The sequence below is a fragment of the Oncorhynchus keta genome, chromosome 20, assembly GCF_023373465.1.
Source record: "Oncorhynchus keta strain PuntledgeMale-10-30-2019 chromosome 20, Oket_V2, whole genome shotgun sequence".
NCBI lineage: Eukaryota > Metazoa > Chordata > Actinopteri > Salmoniformes > Salmonidae > Oncorhynchus > Oncorhynchus keta.
In genome coordinates this window covers 7,077,186-7,092,026 of record NC_068440.1, presented here as the reverse complement: position 1 = coordinate 7,092,026, position 14,841 = coordinate 7,077,186, and the positions used below count along the sequence as shown (strand labels likewise).

Below are 14,841 nucleotides of genomic sequence, written 5' to 3'. Positions count from 1 at the left end.
GGACAATGACCCCAAGCATACTTCCAAAGTTGTGGCAAAATGGCTTAAGGACAACAAAGTCAAGGTATTGGAGTGGCCATCACAAAGCCATGACCTCAATCCTATAGAAAATGTGTGGGCAGAAATAAATAATTCTCTCTACTATCATTGTGACATTTCACGTTCGTAAAATAAAGTGGTGATCCTAACTGACCTAAGACAGAGAATTTTTACTTGGATTAAATGGCAGGAATTGTGAATAAACTGAGTTTAAATGTATTTGGCTAAGGTGTATGTAAACTTCTGACTTCAACTGTATAATATTTTTATTTACAAAAAAAGACACAGCAACAGCCGAATAAAGCTGTATTGAAAATAATTGGAGGCCTCTGTGTGATGTTTTTAAACTCAAGTAGGCTTGTTCCCAGTAAATGTTGTATTCCTTACAATCAATGTGCTCCTTCAAATTAAAGCTGTATATTTGTATTTTTAAGGAAAGGGACAGCTCGCCTATTTGAAGAACAATGAATCGCCTAAACACATTTATACAGATAAATAACACATTTAAACAGGATTGTTGTGGTACTCAAAATGTTAACTGTACCGGTACTAGTCAATGCACATCAGATAAATAGTAACATTAACTGTAAAATAAGAAACCAAAGTATATCCGTATGCGATTCCTTAACTCTCATACTCATATGGGCATAGTTTTCAACTAGCCTATATACTACAACAGCATAAGAGAATTCCTGAATTTCAGTTATGGCTTTGGTTTTGGTGGGCCACCTCGAGATTTTCACTGCACGTAGCAGTAGCGAAAAACAAATATGGGGGGGGGTATATGTAAAAAGTCCTGGTGGCCATTTAATTAATTGTTCAGCAGTCTTATGGCAAGAAGCTGTTAAGGAGCCTTTTGGTCCTACAATAGGCGCTCCGGTACCGCTTTCCGTGCAGAAGTCTAAGATCACCATGCGCAATGCCAAGCATCAGCTGGAGTGGTGTAAAGCCATTGGACATTGGAGTAGTGGAAACGTGGTCTCTGGAGTGATGGATCACGCTTCACCATCTAGAAATCAGACGGACAAATCTGGTTTTGCCAGAACACTAGCTGCCCCAATGCATAGTGCCAACTGTAAAGTTTGGTGGATGAGGAATAATGATCTGGGGCTGTTTTTCATGGTTCAGGCTAGTCCCCTTAGTTCCAGTGAAGGGAAATCTGAATGCTACAGCATACAATGACATTCTAGACCATTCTGTGCTTCCAACTTTGTAGCAACAGTTTGGGGAAGGCCCTTTCCTGTTTCAGCATGACAATGCCCCCATGCACAAAGCGAGGTCCATACAGGAAATGGTTTGTCGAGATCGGTGTGGAAGAATGTGACTGGCCTGCACAGAGCCCTACCTCAACCCCATCAAATACATTTGGGATGAATTGGAACGCCAACTAGGAGCCAGGCCTAATCACTAATGCTCTTGGCTGAATGGAAGCAAGCCTGCAGCAATGTTCCAACATCTAGTGGAAGGCCTTCCCAGAAGACTGGAGGCTGTTATAGCAGCAAAAGGGGGATCAGCTCCTTATCAATGCCCATGATTTTGGAATGAGATGTTCGACGAGGTGTCCACATACTTTTTGTAATGTAGTGTACCTTTGGCAGTTCATATAAACTGACCAGGTAGCAAACTAACACTTCCGTTAGCGATAGGTTACTAACCATAATGTAGCCTGGTAGGCAACTGAGCGACATGACATTCCAAACCACAAGACGCATGATGAAATTTGTAAAAATCGAACTCTTGAACATGTTGCAATTTGTGTCAAGGCCCAATACGGCAGACTTTTCTTACCTCGGGGTAGTACGAGACCGTTTTCTGGTACCCGTTGTGAGTCTTCTCCCGTGAGTGGCGATGCGCATTGATCGATTGCTTTGGGCGTGTTGAAGTCCTCGTTTTGTCTAGGCTATTTCATCTCAGCCTCCAATACGGGACCTGACACCATTCCTAAAATATCAATGGACTATATATATATATGCGTGTAGACTGAATATACAATACAGCTGTGACCCCGTTCCCTATTTGGAGCGCAACAGAATAATCTTCGCAGCTTGCTTCTTTGCTCTCTGACGGAGGAAAACCCTGTGCGGCTACCAACATGGAACTCGGAAACCCCACCCGTCCGTGGTGACGTCACATTTGGAAACTCAAAATGCATTTACTGGGTCTTCACGAAGGGAAACTGATGTCATTGTGGAATGAAACCTGGAACATTATTTTGTTTAGAGGTCCCAGAAATAAGTAAAATCCTAAAGATAGTGCTTACCACAGTCGATGACGAATTTCATCCAACTTTACAGATTTGTTTACCTTTATTCAACTAGGCAAGTCAGTTAAGATCAAATTCCTCTTTTCATTGCAACAGTGGGTACACTGCCTTGTTCAGGGGCCTCGGAGAATCGATCTTGCAAACCTTTCGGTTACAAGTCCAACGCTCTAACCACTAGGCTACCTGCCACCCCCGAACAAGGCAGTTGATAGAGTGCTGGAGCAATGTACTTGGATTCATGTTCTCAAAGTACATCGCTCAGTGTCTATAATTTAGAGATTTTCCTGACCAGGTGATTACACATTTGACAAGTATGAACATTACCCACTATACAGGCAAACGCATCATGTTCCATAAAGACAGACACCCACCCAGTATGCAAAGTAAACCATGACTATCTTCACATTGAGATAATGGCAGTTGAGTGTTACATTAGTAGCAAGTAACATTATAATGGTAGTAATTAGCACAAAGGGAGGCTACAAAATGATGTCATGATTGTAGAACAGAGTCTTCATTTTATTAGAAGGGTAACAATCCATGTCAATTCCAAGATGGCTCCACTTATTCCTTGTAGAATGCAGTACATTAAGCTCCCTCATCCTCCAGCAACATTCCAAAATGAAGTGTCTTAGTACAACATTTCCTCCTTCGTTTCCATTGCCAGGATTGGAGAAGCAGGGATTCAAACAGCTGGGGGGGAAGAAAAAAAAAGTCTCAGGTGATTTTAAAGACATGCACACAAACATTTTAACAAAATACTGAGTTTTGGGTCAATCAAAGATGCATGAGGCAGAACTATAGCTACAGTCACAAGTTGCTCCCTTGGACATCTACAGGTCCTTGTGCTTAACTTAACAATCCAGTCCATCTATAGCGAAATTAGGCTTCCAACATCCATTTCTAAAACTTAGTGTATTACCATTTAACAATCAAACACGTCAGCCGTTAGGCTTCACATAAGTTTAAATTATCACTGAACTACAATGGTGACTTAGCAGTACATTAACAATCATTTTGCCAGTAGAAAACTTGACGTGAACTAAAGCAGCATTCAATGCAGTGGCGTCATTGTTTTGATACTTTTAACATTATCTAGTCAAAGCTAGAAAACTTCAAACGGCAAGCCTACTGGCCAATATAGCGTCACATAATACAACCGCTATCGTTTGCCGACGACCCTGAGAACATCATGCAGTCACAGGAGAGAAGTCAGTCTACAGAGACGGGACAAATCTAGACAGGAAAAAGGAGTCTCCTTTGCCCTTTCCTGTAGCCTAGTCATATTGTGGAATATACGTCACATTAATAGGAAGAAAGTGTTATTGGTTAACGGGAACTAAATGTACATTGTGTGACAGGTACTTTGACTATGCTCTAGAAAAGTAGCATGCTTTCACTAACCAAAGCACACAAGCTGTCAAAGTATTAGTCAATAGATTCATAATGAATTCCTGAGTAGACTTCTGACATTGCACGACATTAGCTATCCCAGCCATCTATCCTGGACTCATTACATTCAGGTGAAATGTAAGTCATTCTTAATCACATCCCTATTCCCTACTGCTTCCTTAATTTAATCCAAGTACAGGGACCATCAATGAAGCTACATTATATAGACGTGTTACATAGCAAAGTTATCGTTAGTAGTTGTGCATTTATTCCTTGTTATTATTTCTCTTTTCCCTCTGCATTATTGGGAAGGGCCCGTAAGTAAGCATTTCACTGTTAGTCTACACTGGTTTACAAAGAACGTGACAAAGGAACATTTATTTGGATTACCACTGATATGTATACCTGGCCCGAGGGGAAATTACTCATTTTATACACTCCATTATAACCAGCTAGTCCAGTCTCTGTAGTTTCCAGGAGAAGTCTATTCAAGTCCCAGTAGTGGAGCGTGTTCAAGTACAAGGGAGACACCCCACCACAGAATGAAGAAAGTGGAGAGCAGAGAGACGAAGAAGGGGAGGAGAACAGAGCACAGACTAGTCCCGAGTGTGAAAGAAAGACTAAAAAAGGAAAGTTGGAAAGCTAGATGATAGGAGCGTGAAGGAGAGACCGAAAAGGAAGTGGGAGCTTAGATGAAGAGCACCAGGTCTTTACAGGTGGCGGCTGTGGCCGAGGAGAAGGCGGCGAGGATGGAGGAGAAGACTACGTCGGGGGACTGGCCAGCGTCGACTGCCTTGTGCAGGCCGCGGGCACTGTAGTATTTGACCAGGGGTACAGTCTGCCCGTGGTAGGCCTCCAGCCGTGAGCGCAGCGTGGGCGCATTGTCGTCGCTGCGGCGCATCAGCAGCTCCCCTGTCACCTGACGGGGACAGAGAGAAGAAACATTTCATGGGTGAAAAGGGCAATTTTGGTTTCTTTCTCTGGTTAGGTCTTTTTCCCCACCCCTTTGAGTTCAGATCTGAAAGACTTGGCTCGATGTTGGAAATATGGTGATGGCGCCCCCTAGACCTCAAGTTGGGAAAATGCATCTGCCATATTAAATTCTCTCCTATCCAGTCTCGTCAGAGCTATGATGAACACAGAAGGGCTTGTGAAGGTGTGGAGCTGTGTCAAATAGTTTTCCCAGCCAGTAGCACTGAGCGACATCTCTGGGTACACCACACACATTACAACCCCTCGTGTATGTTGAAAGCCATCTGTGCTGAGCATCTGAAATGGTCCCATGCTTCTCAGTTGGTAGAGCATTGCAACGATAGGGTTGTGGGTTCAATTCCCACGTGGGACCAGTACAGAGAAGGGGGGAAAAAGTATGAGATGTAGGCACTGGATAAACACATCTCTAAATGACTCAAATGAAACAGGAGCTCAGAGCCATTAGCACAGAAGCTCCTAGCTAAGGGGTTTCACAACACTTGTGAAAGACTGCATGCAAATGAGCCACTGCTTTCCTCAGATTACAAACATAGACACTTGTTAAGTGCAAGTTGACCAAGAAACGCATTTGAACACCAGTTAGCAGATTGGGATCTACAATAGAAGTAGGATTTCCAGACTCAGAGGGGGACATCCGTTGACAAGATACTTACGTCGTCCTTCATTGGCTCTTTGGGTGGGTTGAACTCCTCGTGGTAGGAGCGACCACTAGGCTGGTGAATTAGTCTGAGGGGGGAGAGGAGAAGGTTAGTCCTCCACTCACACTGCCCTTGGCCCACTTCCAAGACTTACACTATATCCCACCATGGCAAAACAAAGAACCCCTTTTTGACATGCTGATGTGACCATTTGAATGGACTACAGGTACATAATTTCCCCTCTATGAAGCTGTGTCCTCAATACAGAGGATTGTTTGTCGTGGATGAGGTGGTATTGCTCTGCAACATTATTTGTCCAACAAATGGTCGATAATAACTAGCTCAGACCACCGCAGAATATTTGGTCCTACCTGCCACAGATTCTGCGCACCAGTAGGGAGTCGTTGACAGAGAACTCGATCACAGAGTCCAGCTTCTCTGTGCGCTTCTCCAGCAAGTCATCCAGCTAGAAGACAGAGGGAGTCATAAAACATAGGAGCAGGGAGGAAACAGGTTCATATGCTCAATGGTATAGTGGAGGGTAAACGTAGTTCACGCACCACAATCATTTTGCATGATGTTTACCACTGCTTATAACATCAAGACAAACTTTTGCTAATATAATAATATAATAATATATTTGCTCTGGGGGATTGACAGCAAAATGGAGTCAGGCACCAAGCAATCCTCACCATCTCTGCTTGTTTCACTGTGCGGGGGAATCCATCCAATAGGAACCCCTTCTTACAGGGAGGCGTGTCCAGGTTATTTTCTATGAGTTCTACCACCATCTCATCACTGACCTATGAGTCATTTGACAGGAGTAAATTCACAGCGTGATGAGCAGTGAAAATAAATGCATAAGAGCACACAATTAGGACAGACGCCCAAGTCAACCAGTCTCTGATTACCACTAAGTTCCAGCACCAGTGACACAAAAGATTCATTCCTATAAAAAAAAAAAATGAACACAGAAACATGTTCAGAACTAACATGAAAACACACTACACATCTTACCAGTTTCCCGGCATCCATGGTCTCCTTGAGCCTCTTGCCGAGCACAGAGCCAGACGCCACCATGGCCCTCAGCATGTCCCCCGTGGCCAGATGACACACACAGTACTGCTCTGCCAACCGAGGAGCCTTGGAGGAGAGGGGGAGAGCGTGGGTATTGGCGTCAAGCCTCATGTTATAAGGGCAAAATGTGTAGCATTTATGTAGTCACTTGCAAAATCGCAACTCTGAGGAGAAGAGTATGGCCAAACATAAGCGCTTCCCAACCTGGCAAACTACTACAACAGGTGGGAGCCCGTCAAAGCATTAAAGTCGTGCTGAATCGTAAAATGACTGGCTGTTATATTTTGGGCACAGTCACAGTCCTTCAGCTACAGAACATAACCTCCACACATGACATGAGACTAACGTCTGAATGTGTGTGGGGAAGGCATGGGACACTTTTGGAAAAGCAAAAATAAGTGTTGAATAACTAACTTCATAGCACATGCATAACTGTGGTTTTAAGGACATAATCATGTTGCCATTTTGTTTTTACATTTCAATGTGATTCAGGTTGTGCCACAACGGGGAAAAAAGATCAAACCCTCGAGACTGATTAAATAGTTGGGGATCTTCAAAGCTAGACCAAAAGTATGTGTCTGAAAGGCCCCTACAGTACTTGTACCAGCCTGTGCAAAAAAAAATATTTAAATAACATTTATTCCATACACACTGTAGTGTGTGTATATTTACAAGGCTATGCAGCCACTATAGACATGATACACATATGGATACAGATCTTAAAGGAAATACATAAGTCCCCAACTCTGGTCGTGGGAAGCTGCAGGGTGTACCAGCTTTTGTTCCAGATCAGCCTAAACACACCTAACAATTACCTCTAACAAAACCCTGGACAAGCTGTTGCTCTCCTGTACCACATGCCCCCAGAATTTAAAATAAGAACTACATTGAGCTTTTTGACAGGGAAGTCGAGCGGTAACACGTCTTCATTGAACCTGGTTAGATCAAGTGAAAGCAGTTGGCGCTGGCCAGCTGGAGAGTATGATTAGCATACAGTCCCTAATGTGACGTTGAAAGGGCCCCCTTATCTTTAGGACTCTTCACACAAACGGTTGGCATGCGACTCCAGAGACGAGTACCACATTGTGAGCTTGCAACACCTTGGCAAACAGTCAAATCTGCCAGCACCAGATAGTGGGAGCCAAGAGGGAATTAGTTTCATTCCAATGGACAGACGCTCATAACTGGTTGGCGAGCTAGCTACAACTTTTAGGACACTTCCTTATTCGTCTGATCTAGCTACCCAATTAATTACACGCGACTTAATCAAGCTAGCAGAGATAGCCATCTATGCAAGCCAATTCAGAATGAACTTCAGGACAGGATGTATGAAGTTAGTTGGTTGGCAGTGTCGGCCAAGCGGTATGACATTCCTACACTTCCTTAGCAAGTTAGCATAACTCACTCACCTGTGTTCCTTTCCCAGCACCAGGGGGTCCAAGCAGGATTGCCCGAATTCCTTTTTTTACGTCGGACACAGCTTCATTCCGTTGCGTGCTGGGGGCCATGTTCACTTCAGTCGTCCTTGTACCACTTTTATTATCTGCCAACTCGCCCAAGAAAGGAAGTGACCCCGCCCTCTTCCTGGATGAACCTATCTTTATCAGAAAATACTTCCACCTCATTGGCCATTAGATGGCTCAGTCAAGCGTCCTACACACCGATTTGCTGAAATAGTAAATTTCTTGATATAACATCCAGGTTTTGCATATGCAATTATGAATCTTCTTTGGTCAGGGACCATCAAAATGAACATTGTTATTAGTTACATAATCCTCTATCATTATTGTTATTATTATTTGTTAATTGTTATTATACTTATAATTATGAATGAATCATAATTATTATTATTATTATTATTATTATTTCATCTGTCGGGAAGTATTACAAGTACTGCATGATGTGTCCAGAGATGGCAGAAGAGGCTCAGAGACTGTTCTTAACCACTGCCAATATGTAGTTGCTTTTTGTGCGATTTTCAGCTGCAATGGTTTCACATAGGTGGGTGCTACATGTTTGGCAATGAAGGACTAGTACCCACTGTAATATTCATGTGTAAACATACGGAATTGTAATTGGATGCATTTCAATTTAAATTAGTTGTTTGTTTTGCTTTTTATGTGCTTTGAGATTATTTTCTGTAATGAAAAGCGCTATACAAGTTAAATAAATAATAATAATTATTAACATTGTTATTTGTGTCTAAATATAGGCGTTTGCTCACTCTATAATGAAATGAATGAGTAGTCAAATGGTAGGAAACTATTAGCTGTGGAAATGATTAAATCGTGTTCAATGCCCATCTGGCTACTGCAGTTTAAAAGTCTAAACAGGATCATTGGGACGTCCCAACTCTGATGTCACCCCATTAAAAATTCAATTTAAATGGTTATGTTAAGGCTTAGGGTTAAGTAGGAGTTATGGTTATGGTTAGGGTAGGGGTTAAGGTTAAAGTTTAGGGTAGGGACGTCCCAAGGATCCCTGATAGCACAAACACTGTTTATGCACACTACACTGGGAGATCAGTCATTACATTATCAAATTCATATCCAATTAAGACAGGGCTGATTAGATGGTAAAGATGGAATGACGGATTCGATGGAAAGACAGAGTTGTCATAATGTCAACACAGTGTCCACAGTGTATCTTCATCATGTCATCGAGGTACCAGTCCAGGACATTTGACTTGAGGAAATGTTCACACCAAACTTGATGTTCTTATTTAGTCACTAATGAGCAAGCATTAATGTAGATACTTTTAACGCTGTAATAAAATATAAATGGCACATCTGTCTTTGTAGGCAAACCCCTAATTAAAGGTTGCTCAAATAATAATTGTCCAACTAACAAGAAAACCAACAGACTTCTAATAAAACCACAGTAGTTATCTAAACTAAGAGCTTTTAGAAGCAAACAAGAGAAACATACTATTAATCAAACTAATAAGATTCCAATGTCTCATGTAGTTCAGCTACATGTCAATGAGAGATTGAACGGTGTGAATGTAATGGATGACCAATGATAGGAGTAAGGACTATTATGTATTATTTAATAGTGATAGCTAACATATTAGTTTGTTGGTTGAGAATGAATGAAACAGAGAAAGAGAAGTGTCATTGCGAAACTTTTTTGCTGTTGTTTTCAACATCTTCATTCCCTCAGTTCCCATCAACACAGAAGAAATGTCTATTTTGGATTGATGTAAATCCGTGCCTGGTAGCAGTGTTGAGGATCAGTAACCATCTCTACCCCACTGAAAGACAGACAATTGCAATAGCTAATTATGTCTGAAGGAATAGTCTACGCTGATGTAAAGTTCAAAAAGCAACAAAGGACTGAAGGAAACAATTGTGGTATGTTCTAAACTAAAATCTGTCACCAAAAAAATGTTTGTTTATAGACATGCTTGTATGCTCAGGATGTGAAGAATGTTCAACAAAAAGATCTACCTGCATAAATATCTATCTAATGTCAAAGAGGCAATCTGCGATTGGTAAATCCATTTTAAGACTTTTATATTGATGATATATAGACATTTGTTCTTGAAGAATATTACTTCTAAATGCCTCATGAGCTTAGTTCAACTGTATTATCCCATCAGAACCCCAAATGTAAGCTTGTTGTACTACATTGTTTGTACACAATGTAATTGTAAACAAACACTGTATATCTTCAAAAACATGGTTAAAGCTATCATTTTTATCTCATGGTCATCCAGCCCCACCTCTCAGAGACGAGTACCACATTCTCAATTTCCAGATTATTGTGGAATTATATTAATACCGTATTGACTTTATTTGACAACGCATATTGTTAATTTATTTCAAAACATGTTCACTAAGACAAAAATGACTTCCCACTGGGCACAGATGACAGTTCAACGTCTAGTTTTGATTTACATTTGGTTTAGTTGTCAACTAACCGTGTCATTGGGTTTAGGTTAAAAGTTGGGTTAAAAAGAGACAAAATGCCCTCACATTGATGACTTTTTGCAAATTCAAACAGTTTTCCACGTCAATTTAATGTCATCACACTGACATTTTTGGTTGAAATGACTTGGAAACAACGTTGATTCAACCCGTTTTTGCCCAGTGGGTTACATCACAAAGAGATATTAGTGATTTCAATTACTACTTTGTAGGTATATTAAAATGGTTTTCAAGAAACCTATTTTTAGCCGGTTGGCATAAACATTTTTAAGCAGGCCTCATGCTTTATCGGTGATCTGTGCCAATTCTTTTACATTACCAAATTGAGTGTCAAAAATGCTTGTTCTTGAACAGCCAATGTGATGAGAGGAGTTGTGTCTTATTCTCACACTTTCATGGTTACATTTCAGCAACAGCATCCACAGTAAATGATACCACACACTCTGAAATTTCCAGAACCAGACGCAACCAGCCATCTATCGACTCTAATGGTAAGTGTGTGTGGGTCTGTGGGTGAGTGCCTGCGTGTGTTATTACGTGTGAGTGTGGTGAATGTGTGTGTGGTTGTGTGGGTCAGATGAAGTCTGTGCAAATTTCAAGCAAGGCAAAACAATGAGGACATTTTCTTTCAGGAAACCACATATGGGTGAGAAAAAGAGTTGACAGCATGCAGAACAGAATCTAATTTAGATTTTTCATCATACTTTTTTAAATTTTTATTATTTACCTTTATTTAACCAGGCAAGTCAGTTAAGAACATATTCTTATTTTCAATGACAGCCTGGGAACAGTGGGTTAACTGCCTGTTCAGGGGCAGAACGACAGAATTGTACCTTGTCAGCTCGGGGGTTTGAACTCGCAACCTTCCGGTTGCTAGTCCAACACTCTAACCGCTAGGCTACGCTACTTGTCTCCATAGCCTCAAAAACCATGTTCCTTGTTCCACGAATCATACATTTTCTTCATGTTTTGATGATTTCATGTCTAACATACAATAAAACTAAGTAGAAAGTTGATGGGAGTCTAATTCATATTCTCTCTCTGTCCCCTCAGCTGGTGACCCTGATTCTCAGGAGGGGTCAAAGGTCAAACCAAGTGGATATGACCCTGTCAGAGTTGTTCTGGTGACTCTCTGTGTTCTTCTGATGGGTGCTGTCATTGGACTTGGGGTTCTCTGTAAGTACTATAGAGTAGACCCATAGTGGAGTCCAGAGTAGGAGCAGGAGTCCCCAAACTGGCTGTTCACATATGAGACGGGATAGGATAGCTACAGGAAAGTTGGGTCAAACTCATTACTGTACATTTCAAATGTGTCTTTTTCACACTGATACAACTAGCCCACAAGCCCAGTGCAGCGCTCTTCAAAATCTCAAACATTTGATTGAAAATAATCTTACAGCAGGTGAATTTTGGATCATATGACTCATGCTAAGATGAATACTAAACAGTACATTTCCATTGACATTTTCATCCCTATAAAAAGTGTATAGCGTATGGGCTTTACCCTCTCAGTTATGAGGAAATGATTGATGTAACGATGCAAAAAATGTAACATCTGTTTTAACCAGAAGAGAGAAGGGGAAGTCTGAGTACAAAATGTGACTCGGTTTTTTCTTTTTTCTCAACAGTTTTGAAACATAATCAAGAATTGCTTGTGCAGAGAACTTGCTGTAAGATCACAGGTACTATGCGAGAATGTCCAAATAAATAGTGGCACAAGATTCAGTCATTCCAAAAAAGTGCTTTGTTACATAGGCCTATGTTTTATATCATAGAATGAACTCCATTAAGGAATTGGAATTACTATAAGAAATTCCATGGTAAAAAATAAAAGAAAATGGAAGTCACTTCAAACCTAATTTTATTGCCTCGGTTTCAGTCTATTTATGCTTTTTTCTTATCCCACTTAGGCTGAGGCTAAGTGTATGCATAGTAAATCAATGTGTTTTCATGTCAGTATGGATCTTATACAATCAGTAAGATAAAATATAATATATATATATATATATATATATATATATATATATATATATATATATTCATATAGTATGTTACAAATACTTGATTTTGATAAGGGACTATTGACAAAGACGTATATATCACCAGGTTATTTCTGTTCCCTCCCTCCACAGAGGATGAGCGTCCAATATGTGCTCATGATTGGATGTGTCACAGGAAACACTGCTATTATTTTTCCAATGATAGTCTGACCTGGGTTGAGAGTCAGGATAAATGTGTCTCCATGGGAGGACAGCTGGTCATCATAGACAGCCTTTCTGAGCAGGTAGTTATCATGGGAATTAAATTATACATTGCGTCTGTCCTTCCATATTATCTTTCATTCATTAATTAAGGCTGTGGTCAGGCAATAGATTTTGTATCCACACATTACAGATTGAGCCAATGGGTTTATAAGATTTGAAAGTGCTTAACATTTTATTATGAGATCTCAGTACCATGTCAGTCTAATGAGAAAAAAACAGCTATAAAGGACATGCCATTAAACATGCAATCTACAAAAATTAAAGTACACCATGTTTGACTGTATTTAAAAAGATAATTCAACCAATTACATAATTTAGTATTCTTTAGCCTTATAAGGCTAAAACTGAAATTAGTCTATGGACAAAGAAAGACTGCAAAGCACGCTTTTGTTTTGTATACCTAGCTTTTAGTGGTTACAGCGTTGGGCCAGTAACCGAAAGGTTGCTGGATCGAATCCCTGAGCTGACAAGGTAAACATCTGTCATTCTGCCCCTGAGCAAGGCAGTTAACCCTCTGTTAGCCGGGCGGCGACGACGTGTATGTCGATTAAGTCACCCCACCACACCTCTCTGTTTCAGAGGGGTTGGGTTAAATGCGGAAGACACATTTCAGTTGAATGCATTCAGTTGTACAACTGACTAGTTATCCCCCTTTTCCTGTTGTCACCAACCGCTAATTTTAGCATTTCATAACCAAAACCAACCAAATGAAAACACTTTTTAGACATTGAGTTTTACGTTCCACAAAAGCGTGGATTACTGTTCTTGGATGTACTCGACTAGTCCATAGACTGCTATCTATCAGTGTAAGGCAACATTTGGGTGAACTATCCATGTAACCCATTGTAGCACTCTATATAATTTGTCAATCAATGTTCCTGGTGAAGACAATCTTAGATAAGAAAGTTGGTGCTATAATGAGTGGTGGTGAAGACAAGTTCTGGATCGGACTGACAGACCAAAAAGAAGAGGGAAAGTGGTTATGGGTGGACGACACACCTCTAGATTCAAATAACAGGTCAGAAGTTATTTTGAATAGTAATACATTTACAAAAGCATGATCATTCAGTATTGCTTCTACAGTATTAGAATATTGTGATGTGTTCTCATAATTGACAAAACACAAAAATACAGGTGAAATGATGATTCCCAATCAATGCAGTTAATATGAGGACATGGATGGCTGAATTAATTATAATGTAATTCCTCTGTAGATTCTGGTTTGCTTCCCAAAATGGCAAAAAAGAGCCTGACAACTGGCAAGGAGACGAGGAAAGAAAAAATCCAGACGGTGAAGACTGTGCTAGAATGGGAGAAAAAGGTGGTACTCGTGATGGCAAGAGTTGGTTTGATGTCAACTGTGGTTGGTCTCACAGAAGAATATGTGAGATAATGTTATTCTGAAATTTCATTTTTGTCCTCCCCAGTTTTATCATTGGAATGTGATACAAAACAGGCTTTAGGACCATGGACGTCGTGGACGTGTCCGAGCAGTCGGGTAGTCTGTTTAAAGTGTTTATCCGACCGAATAAAATTAAATTAAAAAATACCTTATGTCCCTCCCACTTCTAAAACCAAAGTTGCGCCCCTGTGATACAGTATCTGTGTGAAACTAAAAATGAACATAAAAGTATCTTTACGTTTCTTTTTGCTGACATTTATAATAAGAAGTGAGGAAAAACTGTATTGGTAAATGTATTACAGTAGCTTACTGCTGATGTTTACAGACTGCTTGTTATCAACAATATGTTTATGCTTAATGCGTTTTATGCTATAATGTAAAACAAGCCAAATCTACAACTGAGCCTAACAAAAAACATGTCAGATATTTTCAGTTCAGCATTTTCTTTATTAAAGAACAACTCCACCCCAAAACTATCTTTTGGTATTTATTTCATTAGTCTATTGATGATAGTAGTTAGGTTTCCGTCCAATTGGTGACAGATATTCATGCGAATATAAAAAAAATTGGCATAAAAATACTATGCGCATTTTCCCACCAGAGATGTTTCCATCAAATTAACATGTTGTGGATAAAACGCTGTGTGTGGGTGATAACCTAGTGAACATAAAATAACTGTTGTGGTTAAATTCCCATTCCCAAATATAAAATACAAGTTAAATGGAGTTCCGTAGTATTTTCACCTCTACAAACTCTATAAACTGTCAAAAGGTTGTAATCTCTTGGACAGATGAGCTGGGTGTCCGAGATTACTACGGTTGGAAACTCAACAAGCTCTAATTAC

General features: G+C 40.3%; 3 protein-coding genes across 6 annotated transcripts in view; 1 reads left to right on the top strand and 2 right to left on the bottom strand.

Annotated features, from left to right (window-relative positions):
* The window catches only part of LOC118399234 (E3 ubiquitin-protein ligase RNF19B-like), a 36,096-nt gene extending 33,968 nt beyond the window's left edge, over window positions 1–2,128 (bottom strand). Inside the window, exon 1 of the mRNA XM_035795152.2 lies at window positions 1,828–2,128. The gene's annotated coding sequence lies outside the window, so the exon portion shown is untranslated. The remainder of the gene's footprint in view (window positions 1–1,827) is intronic.
* Window positions 2,129–2,794: 666 nt separating this feature from the next.
* LOC118399245 (adenylate kinase 2, mitochondrial) lies at window positions 2,795–7,986 on the bottom strand. 2 transcript variants are annotated; one of them, XM_035795170.2, is made up of 7 exons: window positions 7,812–7,985; window positions 6,343–6,468; window positions 6,018–6,128; window positions 5,697–5,791; window positions 5,341–5,413; window positions 4,409–4,613; window positions 2,795–2,995 (listed from the first exon to the last, which is right to left on the bottom strand). In XM_035795170.2, exons 1-7 carry the CDS (start codon window positions 7,908–7,910, stop codon window positions 2,988–2,990), a joined length of 717 nt encoding a protein of 238 aa, XP_035651063.1. In that variant the 5' UTR covers window positions 7,911–7,985; the 3' UTR covers window positions 2,795–2,987. The 2 variants fall into 2 exon arrangements, with proteins under 2 accessions (XP_035651063.1, XP_035651062.1); XM_035795169.2 differs by lacking the exon at window positions 2,795–2,995 and having other exon boundaries at window positions 4,368–4,613; window positions 7,812–7,986.
* Window positions 7,987–9,471: 1,485 nt separating this feature from the next.
* On the top strand, window positions 9,472–14,464 carry LOC118399247 (C-type lectin domain family 4 member E-like). Of its 3 annotated transcripts, none has more exons than XM_035795173.2 (7): window positions 9,472–9,755; window positions 10,748–10,822; window positions 11,385–11,507; window positions 11,960–12,013; window positions 12,464–12,615; window positions 13,483–13,613; window positions 13,810–14,464. In XM_035795173.2, exons 1-7 carry the CDS (start codon window positions 9,686–9,688, stop codon window positions 13,997–13,999), a joined length of 795 nt encoding a protein of 264 aa, XP_035651066.1. In that variant the 5' UTR covers window positions 9,472–9,685; the 3' UTR covers window positions 14,000–14,464. The 3 variants fall into 3 exon arrangements, with proteins under 3 accessions (XP_035651066.1, XP_035651067.1, XP_035651065.1); XM_035795172.2 differs by having other exon boundaries at window positions 9,479–9,755; window positions 10,742–10,822; XM_035795174.2 differs by lacking the exon at window positions 13,483–13,613 and having other exon boundaries at window positions 9,478–9,755; window positions 10,742–10,822.
* Window positions 14,465–14,841: the final 377 nt, after the last annotated feature.

Excerpts from the sequence above, each read along its gene's own strand:
- LOC118399245 (XM_035795169.2), bottom strand. The coding sequence starts at position 7,910 with ATGGCCCCCAGCACGCAACGGAATGAAGCTGTGTCCGACGTAAAAAAA. Across the intron at positions 6,469-7,811 it reads GTGCTGGGAAAGGAACACAG|GCTCCTCGGTTGGCAGAGCA; the intron begins GTGAGTGAGTTA and ends CTCTCCTCCAAG. Across the intron at positions 5,414-5,696 it reads GTGCGCAGAATCTGTGGCAG|ACTAATTCACCAGCCTAGTG; the intron begins GTAGGACCAAAT and ends CTCCCCCCTCAG.
- LOC118399247 (XM_035795172.2), top strand. The coding sequence starts at position 9,686 with ATGTCTGAAGGAATAGTCTACGCTGATGTAAAGTTCAAAAAGCAACAA. Across the intron at positions 11,508-11,959 it reads CATTGGACTTGGGGTTCTCT|TTTTGAAACATAATCAAGAA; the intron begins GTAAGTACTATA and ends TTTTCTCAACAG. Across the intron at positions 13,614-13,809 it reads CCTCTAGATTCAAATAACAG|ATTCTGGTTTGCTTCCCAAA; the intron begins GTCAGAAGTTAT and ends ATTCCTCTGTAG.